Genomic DNA, 16,150 nt, shown 5'->3' on the forward strand with positions numbered 1-16,150 from the left:
AGGACCTTAATCTTTTACTATTCCTAATTGCTTGCTCTTTTACATATGAACCTCATGCAGATTTTCTGTAAATTCCTTATAAAAACATGAAATGTGCTTATGGGTGCAATGCTGACTCTGTCCATTTTCCTCCCTCCTTGTGAGCCTGCATCTTCCCTGCTAGCTTCTGTCTCTGGGAAACAGGATCAACTGGTGCTGTGTCTCTGGGAAGAGGGGACATGGGGCCTATGCTTAGTCAAAATGTGTTTTGTTACAAATATTTTCATAAAAGTTGATGTTACCGAAGACATGGTCTTGCGCGCTATCTTCTTACTGAGAGTGGCACATAGCGCCCCAGAGCAGCCTCCGACTGGCTAATGCCTGGGGGGAGGAGGGAGGAAACTGTGATCCCTAGGCACTGCCCCCTCCCTCTAACCATTAACCAGCTGGGAACATGGCAAAGGGCATTTCACCCGGTGGCCCTGCCCAGGCTTACTGTACCGCATGTGAGACCAGGCAGGCAGGACGCCGCCCACTCTCCGGAGCATGAGAAATGCCTGGGCATCTCAACGGTCTGTGCCTTCTGGCCTCCAGAACAAAGCCATGAAGCAAGGGGCAACGGGTCAATTCAATTTGTTTCAAGGGGCACTGAACATAAGGTCACGCCTGGGCCAAGATGAAGTAATCCTGGGAGAGTTTTCCAAAATCTAAAGGTCACCCACAAGGGCTCCCGCCTGGCCAGGGTGGACACTGAGACAGAGGGCCATTCCTAAATGTCATGTGACTTATGAGACCAGGAGGACAGGCCTGCCATGAAATCCATCCCTAATATTGACCCTCAGGAGCTGAGCAGAGGGCGCCCGTCCAGGTGGGGGTGACGGCCCAGTGCCGGGATGCCCACTGGGGCTGAGCACTGGAGTGGGGAAGCAGAGACAAGCACCCCAGCATGAGCGGGACAGGGCCAGCAGGGTGCGGACTGGGGAGATGAGTCAGCATCACCCACCGGGTCGCCTGGCTCCTCGGCAGCAGGGCTGGACCCAAACCCCAGGCCCAGGAAGCTGAGGGCCCAGGAGAGATGTCGAGGAAGCGGGGCAGCTGAGAGGACGGGGTGGGCAATGCATCTGGCTCTGGGCTCTAGGGACCATGGCCAGGGCCAGAGGTCACACTACAGTCAGTCATACCCACCAGGCGGGTACCGACACCTCTTACTATCTCTTGGCCACTTTACTTGAATTTTCAGTGAAATATTTTAATACCCTTCATTTACACCAAAATATGCACATATATTTATTAGAATTTTTCCTTGATTACTCACCATGAAAATACATTTAACATCCTAATTTTCTGATACTCACATTAGAATTGATGCCAACATATCCTCAATAACATACGAATAGTCTCCTCCTATATAGTTCTGTCCCCATAGCCTTTAAGTTATTTAAGACACTCACTCACTGTCATCCCGTTGCTCATAGATTTGTTCGAGCAGGCACCAGTAACGTCTCTCATTGAGAGACTTATTGTTACTGTTTTTGGCATATCCAATATGCACGGGTAGCTTGCCAGGCTCTGCCATATAGGCTCCATACTCTCGGTAGCTTGCCGGGCTCTCTGAGAGGGCCGGAGGAATCGAACACGGGTCGGCTGCATGAAAGGTGACCGCCAAACAGCTGTGCTATCGCTCCAGCCCATTTAAGACACAAATTATATATTTTACTTGTTACCTCTCCAAAAATATAGAATAACCATTGTTTTAAGGCATCATATATGCAATCATACAATCAAATATAAAATGCAAACTGGAGTTACAAGCTAAATTTATAATACTAGAATTTTTGTAGCTGGGCTGGAGCGATAGCACAGCGGGTAGGGAGTTTGCCTTGCACACGGCCGACTCGGGTTTGATTCCTCCATCCCTCTCAGAGAGCCCAGCAAGCTACCAAGAATATCCTACACGATAACACCCGTGGCGTATCCAATATGCCAAAAACAGTAACACCAAGTCTCACAATGGAGACGTTACTGGTGCCCACTCAAACAAACCGACGAACAATGGGACGACAGTGCTCCAGTGGAGTGCAGAAGTCTTGTAGTGGTCTATGCACTTACTACGCCTCGGGATCTTCATTTCTTCAACTTACGTGTCACTCTAGAGTCCTCTCATTTCAGCCAGAAATTCTCCCTACTGCATTTGTTGCAGGACATATTAGTGATAATGAACCCCCTCAGTTTTTATTTATTTGGGCAGGTCTGATTTCTCCCTCATTTTCATTGAAGGACGCTGTTGGGTTGTACTGTTGGATATAGAATTCCTGGTTGGCAGGCCTCCTTTCAATACTTTGAATAATTCAGCTGCATGGAAATTCAACCTTCATGAGATACTCTATCTGTTTACTAATATCAGAATAATCATGTCTACTTAGTTTGTTGCTGAAGGTTAAATGTGAATATAAGTAAAATATCCCTGCCATACAGAGCTCTTGATAAGTACCTGATCGATCATAGTTTTTATAATATAAATATATTAATAAACTTTAGAGTATGGAATTGAGTTCCAGACTTCTGACTTGTCCTAGATCACACGGTTCATGTAGAAAAAAAATTAATCCTGGTTAAATGAGACCTTCTCCTTCTCCCATTGCATATGTAGCACTTCCCTAGAGGCCCACATCATCTCACGAGCATTTCTGATTTGGCAGGGCTTGGCCGTACTGCACAATGCTGCTCACCCTCTACACCTGTCTACTCCTGCTGATGACCAGTGGCCTTGGGACCGTCCAGGCTCAGGATATCCATGAGGACAATGAGGACATGAGTATCAATAGTCCTTATCAGAAACTAGCTCCAAACAACATTGACTTTGCCTTTAACCTGTTCCAGTACCTGCAGAGTGTGGCTCCCGATGAGAATATCATCTTCTCCCCTATTAGCGTCTCCATGGCCTTGTCCATGTTGGCCCTCGGTGCTGATAGCCAGACAGGCACCCAGATCCTTCAGGGCTCTGGCTTCAACCACAGTGAAATCCCTGATTCTGAGATCCACCAGAGCTTCCAGGAACTTTACCACCTCCTCGGGCAGTCCGATGACAACTCAGAAATGAACATGGGAAATGCATTGTTCTTCAAGCAGAGCCTGAAGCTTTTGGATTTATACTCAGAAGACCTCCAGCACTACTATGGATTGGAGAAGGTGCCTATAGATTTCAAAAACTGGGCCAAAGGCAGCAATCAGATTAATGAATATATCAAGAGCAAAACACAGGGGAAAATCTCAGACTTGCTCTCAGACCTGAAGGACCCAGCCCTCCTCACCTTGGTCAACTACATCTCCTTCACAGGTAATCTCTACCTTCCCATTCTGATAGGACCCTGTCTTTGCTATTGGTGAAAACAGTTACCGCCATCCAAACACTAGCCACACTTAGGGCAGTATTTGATCCCACAAAAACACAGCACCTATGTGAGATGTTCTTTGTGATCCTGATAGAAAGGTGGGTGCCAAGAAGAATTGAGTAATATGTTCTAACTCTTACAGGCTAGTTCAAGGCCCAAAGGTATTCAAGGCCTGGATCCAAACCATCTGGCAGCCCCTCAGTCTACAGACAAAGGCTGGGCTGGGTGTGAGTCCGGTGCTAGACCAGAGGTTGGGAATACGGGAAGAAACAGGTGGAGCAGCCCTCTTGCACCACTTTTCCTGCAAGCAGAGTCAGCTTTGACCGAGTCCTGCTTCAACCATACTTCAGTTCCTTTTCCACGGGGCTTTTCCAAAGTGCCCATTCATAGAAATGTCCAGGGAAACTTGTTAAAATGAGAGATTCCAGAGTGACCTAATGAAGGAGTCTCCTGGGAAAAGTCCTAAATTTTCTATTTTTAATAAGCTGTCCCTCCTCTCCTGGTAAGTTTGGTTACCTGATGACTTGGGGACGAGGGTAAATGTACACTGGTGGAGGGATGAGTGTTGAATACTGTAAGATTGAAATTAAATCATGAACAGGTTTGTAAGGGTCTATCTCAGTGATTCAATTAAAAAGTTTTAAAAGCCCTTCTTTTAAGAGTAAGTTTAAGGGGCTGGAGCAGTAGCACCGTGGGTAGGGCATTTGCCTTGCACACGGCCGACCTGGGTTGATTCCCAGCATCCCACATGGTCCCCCGAGCACCGCCAGGAGTAATTCCTGAATGCATGAGCCAGGAGTAACCCCTGTGCATCACCGGGTGTGACCCCCCAAAAAAAAACAAAAAACAAAGAGTAAGTTTAATTCTACTTAAGCTACTATAGCATGGTCCTCACCCAAGGCAGCTCAGTCTCTTCCACCCCTTTCCCCGTCCATCCCATCACTCTGGTCTCTGCTTGTCTATTCAACTTTCCTTTCTGACTCCATCCCTCCTGCCCTCCTCCTCCTCCACTTTCAAGGACCTTGTGATTAGGTTCTACCAGCCTGGGTAACGCAGAATAATCTCCTCATCTCAAGGTCAGTGTTTTGGCACCCTTAAATACTGGTCATTAGATAATTTATTCAAAAGTCCCAGGAGTTAAAAGATGAATATTTTGGAGACAGTGGGTGCCATCAGCTTCCTTTCTACTTGGACCTTCCTTCAAAGTGACTGTTAATGGCTCTTCCCACCCTTCAACTCTCATAAAAATGTAACCCTCCCACTAAAGCAAATCTTTCCCTTTCCAACACAACCTCTGAGTGTTGTCAACACCATATTTTGACAATCAGCTTGGCGAAACTTGTTACTCCAGACTAAAATGGGTCGATTCCAATCAAGGAATAATTTTAAAGATGTGCAGATTTAAAAAATAGAGTAAAAAATAGAAATAAGAAGCTGTGAGATAGTACAGGGATTTAGACCCGGGTTCAATGCTGACATCACACGTGCTCTCAGGCCTCTTCGGTTGCAGACCTTTAGCGTCCAGGCACCGAGTAAGGTCTGGGCCGTCCCTAGCGCTGCTGAGCCTGAGCAGCACTCCCTCCTTGAGTCCGGGCATTTCCCTGCAGAATGAGCACTGTGTCCTCATTCATCACCATGTCCAGGAGATTCCTGATTGGCTAAGAATCACTGAAGGAGCCTCCAGTAGCCTAGGCACCTCTTGGGAGGCTCCCACAAATAAAATAATGAAATGAAATGCGAAGTTGAGAAGGAAAACAAATTATAAGTCATGAAACACCTGTCTGTCAGCATTAAAGGTGAGCCCAACTGTGACCCCCAACAAAGACACCTGCACCCATTTCTCCTCCCCCGTTGCATTACCAACTGACCTTCCCTCCCTGCTCTTTCGTGAGGGGACTCAGCATGTCCCCCTCTTCTGCTTCTGCTATTTCTCTGTCAGCTCTTGAACGCAAGGAGGGGTACACGCATGGCAGAGGTCTCCTTCTTTGAAAGTGGTGGAGAGGAGAGATTGACCCTGCAGAGACCATGTTTTTTATCCTCAGCATTATCGTAGGGCTTTTGTTATTTGTAATTTTGTTATCATATCCAAAATATGCCAAACCAATGTCAAGGAGTCTTTAACCTGTGTTACCTCTAGTAGTTTTATGGCATCTGTTCTCGGTTTACTTTGGGGAAGGGGGTCTATTTTGAATTAATTTCTAGGCACTGTATATTAAGCATCCAAATCATTTCTTCGCATGGGAATATTGTTTCCCAGAATCATTTATAGGAGAGGATATCTTTTCCCATTAAGTATTCTTGGCTCCTTGTCAAGTATGTGCAAATATTAACAATGAGAGGCCTTGTTTCAGGGATTTATTTCAGTCCCATTGGTCTGACTGTCTGTAGGTATGCTAGTCCCATATAGTTTTGATTATGTCAACTTTGTAGTATAGTTTAAAATCAGGAGTTGTATATCTCCAGCATGTTCCTTTTTTAAAAAAATTATATTGAATCACAGTGATATACATAGGTACAAGGTTTCTCATGGTTGGGTTTCAGATATATAGTGTTCCAACACCCATCCATCCACCAGTGCACATTTCCCACCATCAACTTCCCTAGTTTTTACCCCTAACACCTGCCTGCCTCTGTGGCAGGATCAGCTCTGTTCTTTCTTGGGATGACTTTAGCTATTCCAACTTTGTGTCGTTCCATGGGAATTCTTCATATACAACAGTGGTTGATCCAAGAAGTCTGGGCAAGTTTACCCAAAAATATTTTTGGTGTCCCGACAAATCCATTGGTCTCCTCTGCTCACTGGACAGTGCACTCATGAGTGTGGCATCCTTGGATGTTTGGGGGCCCAGTCGCTCTGCTCAGTGAATATGGTCAAATAGAGGCAGTGACAAGACCAGAACCTGGGCAGAAAGATTCAGGGAAGACAAGCACAGGGAAGGGCCCAGGGCCTGCTGGGGCCTGCACACCTGTGCACAGGTTGATTCAGGCTCTGTCGCGGTGGCATTTAGCACAGTCCTTCAGTTCTCAGCTTCTTGGCATCCTCAGGATTGAGTGGGATGAAACTGATGAGACAGAGTAGCTCCTGGAGACCAAATCAGAGAGACTTTATTATCAGGATGTGGGACCAGGCATTTAGGGGGTGTGCTGTCCCCCTGCATGCTGATGCTTTGTGATTAGGCAGGAGTTCAGGCCCCTGGGTAGGTTGGTGGTCCACTGAAATGGCCCCAGTAAGAGGATAAGTCTGGAAGTGAAGCAAAGCACCTTTGCTATGACACTGAGGAGGTGGGGTCTGCCAGGCATGCTCCCGATAGCGTGACTTTTTTCACAGCCCTTGTTGGAGAACATAAAAAAAAATAAAGTCACTAAAATACTTTTTTTGCTCTCTCAGATATTCTGGCATAATTTCCTACACTGTCTTCCATGCGTTTTTCTGGCCCGTGGAATTTCAAGGTGAAATTCCCTTAAGCAGAGGTTAGAACCCACACTCATTTGATACCAAACTGGATATGGCCTCGTTGGTTCTGGAAAAGAAACAGTATGAAGTGCGTGTTGGAAAACCTAACAACAAAAGGCACTTTATCCATGTTGCCTTTCTTCTTGGGTGAGCTACTCACAAAGCACCCAAGATCCTTCATCCCTTGGGACCTCAGACTTCCTTGGGGTGAGGGAGGCATCTTGAAAAGCCTGAGAAGGTCTCATCTCACAGGTAGTGAGTCAGCCCCCCAGTGAGCTGCTCCAAACCCACCCCCTGCCTTTCCCTATAGAAGCCATTGTTATACAACAGCTCCTCTCCAGCTGACCTGGAAACAGGGGGTCCCCAACACTGTCTCTGGGCACCCACACTTTACCAGGCCTCTAGCAGCTTAGGTGGGGCCGCTCCTGGCTGAGTGATGACTCTGGCTCTGTGTAACCCCCTGCTCTGTGCTCTTGACATCATTCCCTTTCTTCCCAGGTACGTGGAAACTGCCCTTCCATCCAGATGATACCACGGAGGGGGACTTCTTCAAGAAAGACGATAGTGTGGTGAAGGTGCCCATGATGTACCAAGCGAACAACTTCAACTTCCTGTTTGACCCGCTGCTGGGATGCATTTCAGTGATGTTGGACTATGTGGGCAACAGCACCTTCTACTTCATCCTCCCGGATGTGAAGGATATAGACAACGTCATCCAGGCTCTGAGCCAGGACGCCCTTCAGAGGTGGTCTGAGTCCGTGATCACCAGGTAACTCTGTCCTGTTTCGGGTACCTGGTTTCTCCGTCTACTGGAGCCCCAAACATCTGGCGGTGTCCACAGATTACACCAAGTTACTTGAGGGCTTCCTGTCAGGCAAGGGTCTCTGTACGGTAAATGTACCACGTCTCTGTATTATCACATTCTTGCACACAAGCTAGCTCAGGACCAGCCTGTGCCCCGCTCCCATCCTCTTCCCCTTCCTTATCTTGGAGGTGGCAGCAAATGCTGGTGGATCCTCATTCTCAGATGAATCAAATTCCATCTGTTCAAGATAAGTGAGAGTAATGGAGCGGGCCCCTGTGGTGGGTGAGCTGGGGCCATGGGCGGGACTAGGGCATGCAGGTAAGGAGGGCACTAGCTGTTGGAGGCCCACAGGAGACTCGCCTTCCTTCATCTGATCACCCCTTCATACAATATACTTCCGTGGACTGAGGACCGAGCACACAGCTAATTTCAAGGGAGTGAAGGAGGCATAGACATAACGGGGACCTCAAGACAGCTCTCCGCTACCAGAACACACATTCTCTGGAGAACTCGCGGTGTTAGCTTGGCCTTGTGCTCTGACAGCCCCTTAGCCTGGTGCAGAGGACACGGGCCACGGCAGATGGGGCTGCCCAGAGCCAGGGTGTGAGTGGGGGATGTGAGAATTAGCTTGGCCTGGCCAAGCTCTATAAGGACAAAAGGAAAAGGGATGTAGAAATGTGAAAAATGGGACAAGGGCGACCTGCCCAGGAGAGCAAGCAGCCTGTGCCGCCTTTGAACTCGGCTAGTCCTGCCATGAAGTTCATCTGGTGGAGGCAGGAAGTGGAGGAGGCTGGGGAGGCGGTGCCCAAGTCACTCCGGGAACAGGCAAGGACAGCCAAAGGGGGAGGCAGGCTGTCCTGAGTGAAGGGTCCTGCATGAGCAGTGCAGCCGGGACATCTGGAACAAGCTCTTCTCCACTGTGCAGACGACAGTTTCATGGTATTCTGAGATGTTATTTATTTTGGCTCATTCTCTCAGAGAGCAACTGGGTGGTGCTCATGGGGAGGTTGACCCAATCCTCTGTGGACAGAAAGTGTCTGAATGAAGCTTGACCTTCATCCTACAGGCAAGGAAGTCAGTCCCCACGATTTGGGGTGATTTGGGGTACACAGTGTTAGAACTGATACCATTCCTGCTTTCCTTGAGTGGCGTAGTTGGGGGTACAGGAGACTGGTGGGTGGAGGACTGTGTTTGGGTCATTGTAGGGACCCTTTGCCACCTCTTCACCCTTTCACCTGCTCCCTCCCTCCTTACCCCCATCCCTCCAAGGAACCTGTAATTTGAGTGTAAGATGGCCAGGGGCTGAGAAGGCAGCAGGAGTCACATTCTGCTCCCATCCCTACCCCCTGCCCATCATGTTAAAAAAGTCATAAAGGATAATCTTTCTCTACACCAAAAGTATCTCAACTAAAATGTTCATATGAACCCATAACAGGGCCATTTTCATGCAATTCTTTTTTAGCACCCAAGGTGAAAGTTGGCATCTGTCACTGTCCTATGATTGGACCCATTCAATCTGCTCCATCCTGGGGTGGTCCAGGCACCCCAGAGACAGACCCTGGTTCCTCACCCCCTCACCTGTGCTTCACTTTCCCCATCCTCACCTCCCCCTGCCTTTACTCTTCAGCACCCCTCACCCCCGAGCACACACTCTGGAGGGTCCCACTCACATGCCCCCTCTGGGCAGCCCCATCTGCTGTGGCCCATAGGTCCTCTGAGCCAGGCCGAGGGGCTGTCAGACCACAGGGCCTGGATTCCAGCTTCCCTCTGAGAAAACGCGTGTGAGCTCCCCTGTCTCGATCTGGACACAGAAGTTGTTGACTCCGGCTTGGGACAAACGTGCCCCCCTGGAGGGGAGGAGCTCAGAGCACAGAGTCCTTCTCAGTTCCGCTCCCAGCCAGAGAGCCCCTGTCCCGCGCACTCCCCGGAGAAGGATTTCTCCATCACCAGGCTCCAGATCTGCTTTAGTTCTAAGCAAAATAATGTCCCGGCCCTTCCCTTCCCAGCAGAAGAGGCCCCTGTGCCTTCCAGCTAAGCCAACTTCCCAAACTCTCCTCTCCCATACAAGAGAAAAGAGAATAAACTGCAAAAGGAAGCAAATGGCTTCAGAGGGCAGCAGGTGAAAATGACCTTGTTAGGGACACTTGCTCCTGCGGGTGCTCCCTCTGCTCCTCCCACCTGCCAGAAAGTGCTGGGGACCAAGGGTTTGTCTCAGTGTCCAGGGGCCCAGCTGATGACATGTAGTATCAGCTTAGGGGAGAGCTGGACACAAGAGTGTGCCCCAGAGCCCCTGAGAGGAGCTGTCTGAGAGACAGAGGAAGAGGGACACCCACCTCTTCCTGCTCTGGGTGTCCCGGCGCAGAGGCAGGCTCTGGGTCATTCCGGGGGAAGGCCCTGGATGGACAGCCATACCTTGTCCCTCTGGGGATATCTGACCCGTTTCCCCCGTACAGGCCTCTAGGGCTCTACATCCCCAGACTCTCCCTGTCTGGCACCTATGACCTCGGGGACATCATGAAGGCCATGGACATCGTAGACTTGAAGAAGAAGCAGACAGACCTGTCTAGCATTACAGGCAACGCCAAGCGGAAGTTGTCAAAGGTAACTGTCCTGGGGGGTTGGGGGTGGTCTTTCACTTGCTGTTCCCCCACATCCACCCTGAGAGTGACAGGCAGCCCCACGATGGTCTTTCCCTGAGTGGGTGTCCAGGTCCTGGGCCTCAAAGGGTTGCAGCAGGCTCTCGGGGGCACAGCCCGAGAAGGGGGTATCCCTGTCATGCAGCAGGCAGGTGGCCTACGGGGTTACTTATGTCCCTGTGCCATCCGGGAGGCCAGGGAAAGGAAGTGGCCAGGAGGGCCGTGGGCAGCCCTGAAGGAGGATGGAGAGGAGGAGAGGTGTGCGAGAGCCCCACTGCAGCCCCTTGCTGCACTCACTCTCTCCGAAAGAGCTCTCCAGGCCACTGCCGATGGGCACAGGGGTGTCCCGGCGGGTCTGGCTCACTCCTGTCCTCAAGAAATCTGGCAGTCCTGTGGGTGACAAAAATAGAGAATGACCCAGAGGAACCTCGGGAGCAGCAGCCCACACTGCTCCCTGGTACACAGCAGGTGCTCAATCAATGCAGAGCCTGGTACACAGCAGGTGCTCAATCAATGCATGGTGACCCCCTCCTCCTACTGATGGTGCTGGCCTGTCCCTGGGAGGGCCTCTCAGGAGGACCGGGCACTGACCAGAGCCACAGAGCCAGAGAGAAGGGTGCCCCCCCCCACCTTGGCCTGACTCAGGCCTCATTCCCAGCCCTCACCCGGTGACCCAGCCCCTGGCTCCCAGGTGCCGACCCAGGCAGGCCCCATAAGGGCCGTCACAGGCTGCCCCGGAGCCCGCCCCGGCTGCCCACCCGAGCTCTGCGCAGGAGCTGACTCCAGAAGTCCTTGTCCTTTTGATCCCACTCCCGGCTTCCCACAGTCCGAGAGCCTCATTTCCGTGGCCCCTCGTTCCACGCCCGCCGTGGCACGGGGCTGGGCCCGGCAGGAACTGACCGCTCCTCGGCTCGCTCCCAACAGGTGCTGCACAAAGCCAAGCTGGAAATCAGCGAGCAGGGCCTGCAGCAGGAGACCCCCACGGAGAGCGCCGGGCCGAACGTGGCCAACACGAAAAGCGTCCGCGTGGACCGGCCCTTCCTCTTCATGGTGCTCGACAACGTCTCCCAGAGCATTCTCTTCCTGGGCAAGGTGATGACTCCATTCTGAGGCACGGCCACGGGGAGCCACCAGGGCATCCGAACTGGGCGTGGGGCATGTCTGAGCACTGTCCCTAATCTTCCCCCGGGCTCTCTCTTTACAATAAAGAACCGTCAACTCTCACTGAGCTGAGAATCTGTGTGACTGGAGGGAAAGGGGACACATCTAGTAGCCTTGAATATGTCCGCGCCCCCCAGAAGTGATGAACTTCCTCCTCCGGCTCACTGCGCGCCTGGGTCGGTGCTGTGGGGAGCCTACAAGAAGGCGTGTGGAGTCCCAACTCCTCTTACAAACGTCCATAAGTTTGAAATTATTTCTGAATCACTGTCACTGTCATCCCGTTGCTCATCGATTTGCTCGAGCGGGCACCAGTAACGTCTCCATTGTGAGACTTGTTGTTACTGTTTTTGGCATATTGAATATGCCATGAGGAGCTTGCCAGCCTTTGCCGTGCGGGCGGGATACTCTCGGTAGCTTGCCAGGCACTCCAAGAGGGAGGAAAGAATCAAACCCGGGTCAGCCGCGTGCAAGGCAAACACCCTACCCGCTGTGCTATCGATCCTGTTTCTGAATAGAAACTTAAAAAGAAATAAGGCAAGCAAAAAGAGATAAAGGCATATGATAGTTGATGGTAGATACAGAGACAGATAGGTCGGAAGGTACAAACATAGGTAGACAAATACATAGATTCATAAATAGATATGTAGGCACAGAGATCTATATGCAAATCTAAAAAAATAGATTTAGAAATAGAAACAAAGATACATAAATAGGTAAGAATGTGGACTACAAAATAGGGAGATAAACTGTAGATAACATTATATGTAGAAAACGGATATGTTGTATACATTGGGAAATGAGGGAGGAGACTTCCTTACATCGATATAGTCATAATGTCCTAACATATACACATAGAGATATGAATATACACAGGGATTTGCTCGAGCGGGCACCAGTAACATCTCCATTGTGAGATTTGTTGTTACTGTTTTTGGCATATCAAATACACCACGGGTAGCTTGCCAGGCTCTGCCATGTGGGTGAGATACTCTTGGTAGCTTGCCAGGCTCTCTGAGAGGGGCGGAGGAATCGAATCCGGTTCGGCCGCATGCAAGGCAAATGCCCTACCCGCTATGCTATCGCTCCAGCCCATACACAGGGATATATGCCTGAATTTTACCACCATCTTACTGAATCTTTCTTAACGCTGACGATGTGGCCGCCCACCAACGAGATGGTCAGACTTCTTCATCAAAACCGTGAGTGAATGGTTTGAGGCTCTTCTGTTCCTGGAGCAAGCAGACATCATTGGGCTACACTAGCATGTGACATGGAGACGTTATTGGTGCCCGCTCGAGCAAATCAAAGATCAATGGGAAGACAAGTGACAAGTGACAAGTTACTGAATCAGAAATGTTCAATTCATTTCCATGCAGGTCAAAACTAACTCAGAGTTGTTCACTATGTTCATTGCCATTGCCATGTCTCTGGAGGCTTATACAGTATCATTGAATAACAGAAAAGGGACCAGGACACTAGGAGGAAAGGAGTCAAACTCTATTTGTAGGGACCCGAAATAAACTTCCATAATCCTAGAAAATACACAATAAGACAAACTCAGGCAACAAAAGCGAAATACCCAGATACAGACTTGCCTCGAAAAAAAGACAGACTCCAGACATACACAGGAGAGAGAAAGTGTCTACTGTAAAGTAAGCCCAATAGCAATGAAGGAGATACAGCACTTAGGAATAAACAAGACATGTGCAAAAGCTATGATCCAAAAAAATGATAAAAATACTCCTTATAAGTGCTAGGTTAGATAAGCACTCTGAAAGATGTGCCTTCTTGGGTAAGACCACACATCCAACATCCTCAACATCCCAGAGAGACCAGTTCTCCTTACAGTAGTTTAATAATTTAATAGCTTTCCCATGAAAACACTAACAAATGTGGTTTGATTTTCCTGAGAGAGAGACGAGATGGTACAAAGTCCATGAAAGAAAGCAAATATACAGGAAATGTAGGGAAAAGGGGGAGAAGAAAGGGGAGGAACGGTGAGGTGAGGGTGATGTGTGTGTGTGTGTGTGTGTGTGTGTGTGCGCGCGCTTGTGCTTGTGTGTGGATATATGTGCATGTGTGTGACTGCGGATCATACAGACCCCTTAATCGTGTGGGGTAGACTGCTGAAGTGGGTTAGGATATCTGGAGACCAACCCAAGCACAAAAGGAAAAAGTAGTATTTGATAAAGAACATTTAAAATCAGTGGTACCGGGCCAGCAGGTTAGTCTTTTAAGAGGGAAAAAATTGCAACAGGAACCTGTTCCTCGCATGGGCTACACCAGAGGAAACTGAGAACTGAGATCTACTCACTCCCCAAGCCCTAGCGGGAACCAGGATCTGGGGGAGGAAAGGTCCCCTGGGCCCGGGGATGAGGCTCAGTGGCACAGTACCCTCTGCCCACTCGAAGCCCAGCCCTGGGTTCCCAGCACCTCGGCATCGCTGAGTGTGACACCAACCCCACAGGGCTGAGCCTTGCTACCACAATAAGCGAGAGACCCCGGCACACCGCACCCACATGTGTGTGAGCAACACAAGTGGGCCAACCCTGCCCAGCACCCCAGCCACAGCGACCAACACAACCACAGCCAGGGGAAGGGAGGGACAAAGGTCAGTCATCAGAAACACTCAGCCAATGGCCGACCTCCTGGGGGGAAGAAGAAGCCCACGGCAGCTCTCCCTCAGCAAGGAAACCACCCCCAGGGCTCAGGCCTTGGGATGTGTCCATCGCTGAGGGTCCTCGAAGGACGTGCTGGGGCTGTCCCGAGCCAGGAGGACGGTTCCTGATGGTTCTGATGCAAATACCCTGCAGGGCCCTGACCTGCACCTGAGCCCCGGGCCCACCCCAGCGGGCTGCCCCTCCCCGAGCCCCACAGCTCTTGTGGGCATGCTTTCCTGGGGGGAGCCTTGTTGGCCCATTTGGGGGAGCAGGATGCTTTCCCCATGGGGCCACCCGCCCTGGCAGCGGGAGGGAGCGGGAGGCCCCCTGTGGGAATGCCAGCAGGACCAGGCCGGGCGGGCTCACACTTAGCACGTGGGAACTCTCGCTCTTCTACCTTGATCTACACAGCTCCCCCACCCCACCCCAGCCCACCCCCCGCAGCCCATTCCTCTAGCCCTGCCCTGCAGCTGCTGCAGCCCGGCGATGCTGACCGCTGCTCCAGCTGCCCTACAGATCCGGCCCCTCAGTCTCGGGACACGCAGGTACTCGTTGGCTCAGCCCCGGGAGGTGGCTTGGAGACACTCTGCTCTCCGCTTCCAGGACGTTAGGGGCACGGCTCTGGGCCCCTCTCCCGTATCTCTGCAGCTGACCCGAGACTCGTGCTGAGCTGAAAGCCAGGGAGAACCAGAGCTGGGCTGACAGGTTCAATTCCACACGGACGCGATTCCTACGTGAAGGCCTTCGTGCCCCGGCAAACCCGAGTCAAGAAATCAAAAGTTTTCTCCAGCTTGCTCAGGCTCCTCCTGATTCTCTGGTCCTCCTCAGCACCCGGCCTGGCGGCAACCAACACAGCCCTGCTCACACACGAGTCAGGCACCCAACACGGCCCTGCTCACACATGAGTCAGGCACCCAATACTGCCGTGCTCACACACGAGTCAGGCACCCACACGGCCGTGCTCACACACGAGTCAGGCACCTAACACGGCCCTGCTCACACACGAGTCAGGTAACACACACGGCCGTGCTCACACACGAGTCAGGTAACACACACGGCCGTGCTCACACACGAGTCAGGCACCCAACACGGCCCTGCTCACACACGAGTCAGGTAACACACACGGCCGTGCTCACACACGAGTCAGGCACCCAACACGGCCCTGCTCACACACGAGTCAGGCAACCAACACCGCCGTGTTCACACAACACATGAGTCAGGCAACCAACACAGCCATGCTCACACACGAGTCAGGCAACCCACACGGCCGTGCTCACACACACGAGTCGGGCACCCAACACAGCCATGCTCACACAACACATGAGTCAGGCAACCAACACAGCTGTGCTCACACACGAGTCGGGCAACCCACACGGCCGTGCTCACACACGAGTCAGGCACCCAACACGGCCGTGCTCACACAACACATGAGTCAGGCAACCAACACAGCTGTGCTCACACACGAGTCGGGCAACCCACACGGCCGTGCTCACACACGAGTCAGGCACCCAACACGGCCGTGCTCACACAACACATGAGTCAGGCAACCAACACAGCTGTGCTCACACACGAGTCGGGCAACCCACACGGCCGTGTTCACACACAAGTCAGGCAACCAACACGGCCGTGCTCACACAACACATGAGTCAGGCAATCAACACGGCCGTGCTCACACACGAGTCAGGCACCCAACACGGCCGTGCTCACACACGAGTCCGGCAACCCACACGGCCGTGCTCACACACGAGTCGGGCGACCGAGGGAAGGGGCGGGAAGGATTTGGGCTCCACGGGTTTTGTGGAACCTGCACAGGGGTACCACAGTGGGTAGGCGAGCTCGGGGATGGTGGCAGGCACTGAGTTCTCCCACTTTCCCGGGTGGTAGAGGCCGAAGGGAGCTTGGCACCCCCACTCTCTGTGCAGGCTGAAGGTGCTCCCGGAAACAGTGCTCCCACCCCACTGGACGGGAGGAGCGATCTTTTGACAGGAGAAGCACTTGGAGAGATGAGGGACGGGACTCTCTGCCGAAGGTCCCGGTGGAGCCTGGAGGAGTTGGATTCGTGC

The 16,150-nt window shown here is 51.5% G+C and overlaps 1 protein-coding gene across 1 annotated transcript; it reads left to right on the forward strand.

Moving 5' to 3' along the window:
• Positions 1 to 2,697: 2,697 nt before the first annotated feature.
• LOC105943467 (corticosteroid-binding globulin-like) lies at positions 2,698 to 11,376 on the forward strand. The gene is made up of 4 exons (XM_012935767.2): positions 2,698 to 3,316; positions 7,324 to 7,594; positions 10,084 to 10,231; positions 11,191 to 11,376. Exons 1-4 carry the CDS (start codon positions 2,698 to 2,700, stop codon positions 11,374 to 11,376), a joined length of 1,224 nt encoding a protein of 407 aa, XP_012791221.2.
• Positions 11,377 to 16,150: the final 4,774 nt, after the last annotated feature.

Source organism: Sorex araneus, chromosome 3 (genome assembly GCF_027595985.1).
Source record: "Sorex araneus isolate mSorAra2 chromosome 3, mSorAra2.pri, whole genome shotgun sequence".
Classification (NCBI taxonomy): Eukaryota; Metazoa; Chordata; class Mammalia; order Eulipotyphla; family Soricidae; genus Sorex; species Sorex araneus.

Coding starts and splice junctions, on each gene's coding strand:
- LOC105943467 (XM_012935767.2), top strand. CDS start 2,698: ATGCTGCTCACCCTCTACACCTGTCTACTCCTGCTGATGACCAGTGGC. Junction 3,317..7,323: donor CAACTACATCTCCTTCACAG/GTAATCTCTACC, acceptor CTTTCTTCCCAG/GTACGTGGAAACTGCCCTTC. Junction 7,595..10,083: donor TCTGAGTCCGTGATCACCAG/GTAACTCTGTCC, acceptor TCCCCCGTACAG/GCCTCTAGGGCTCTACATCC.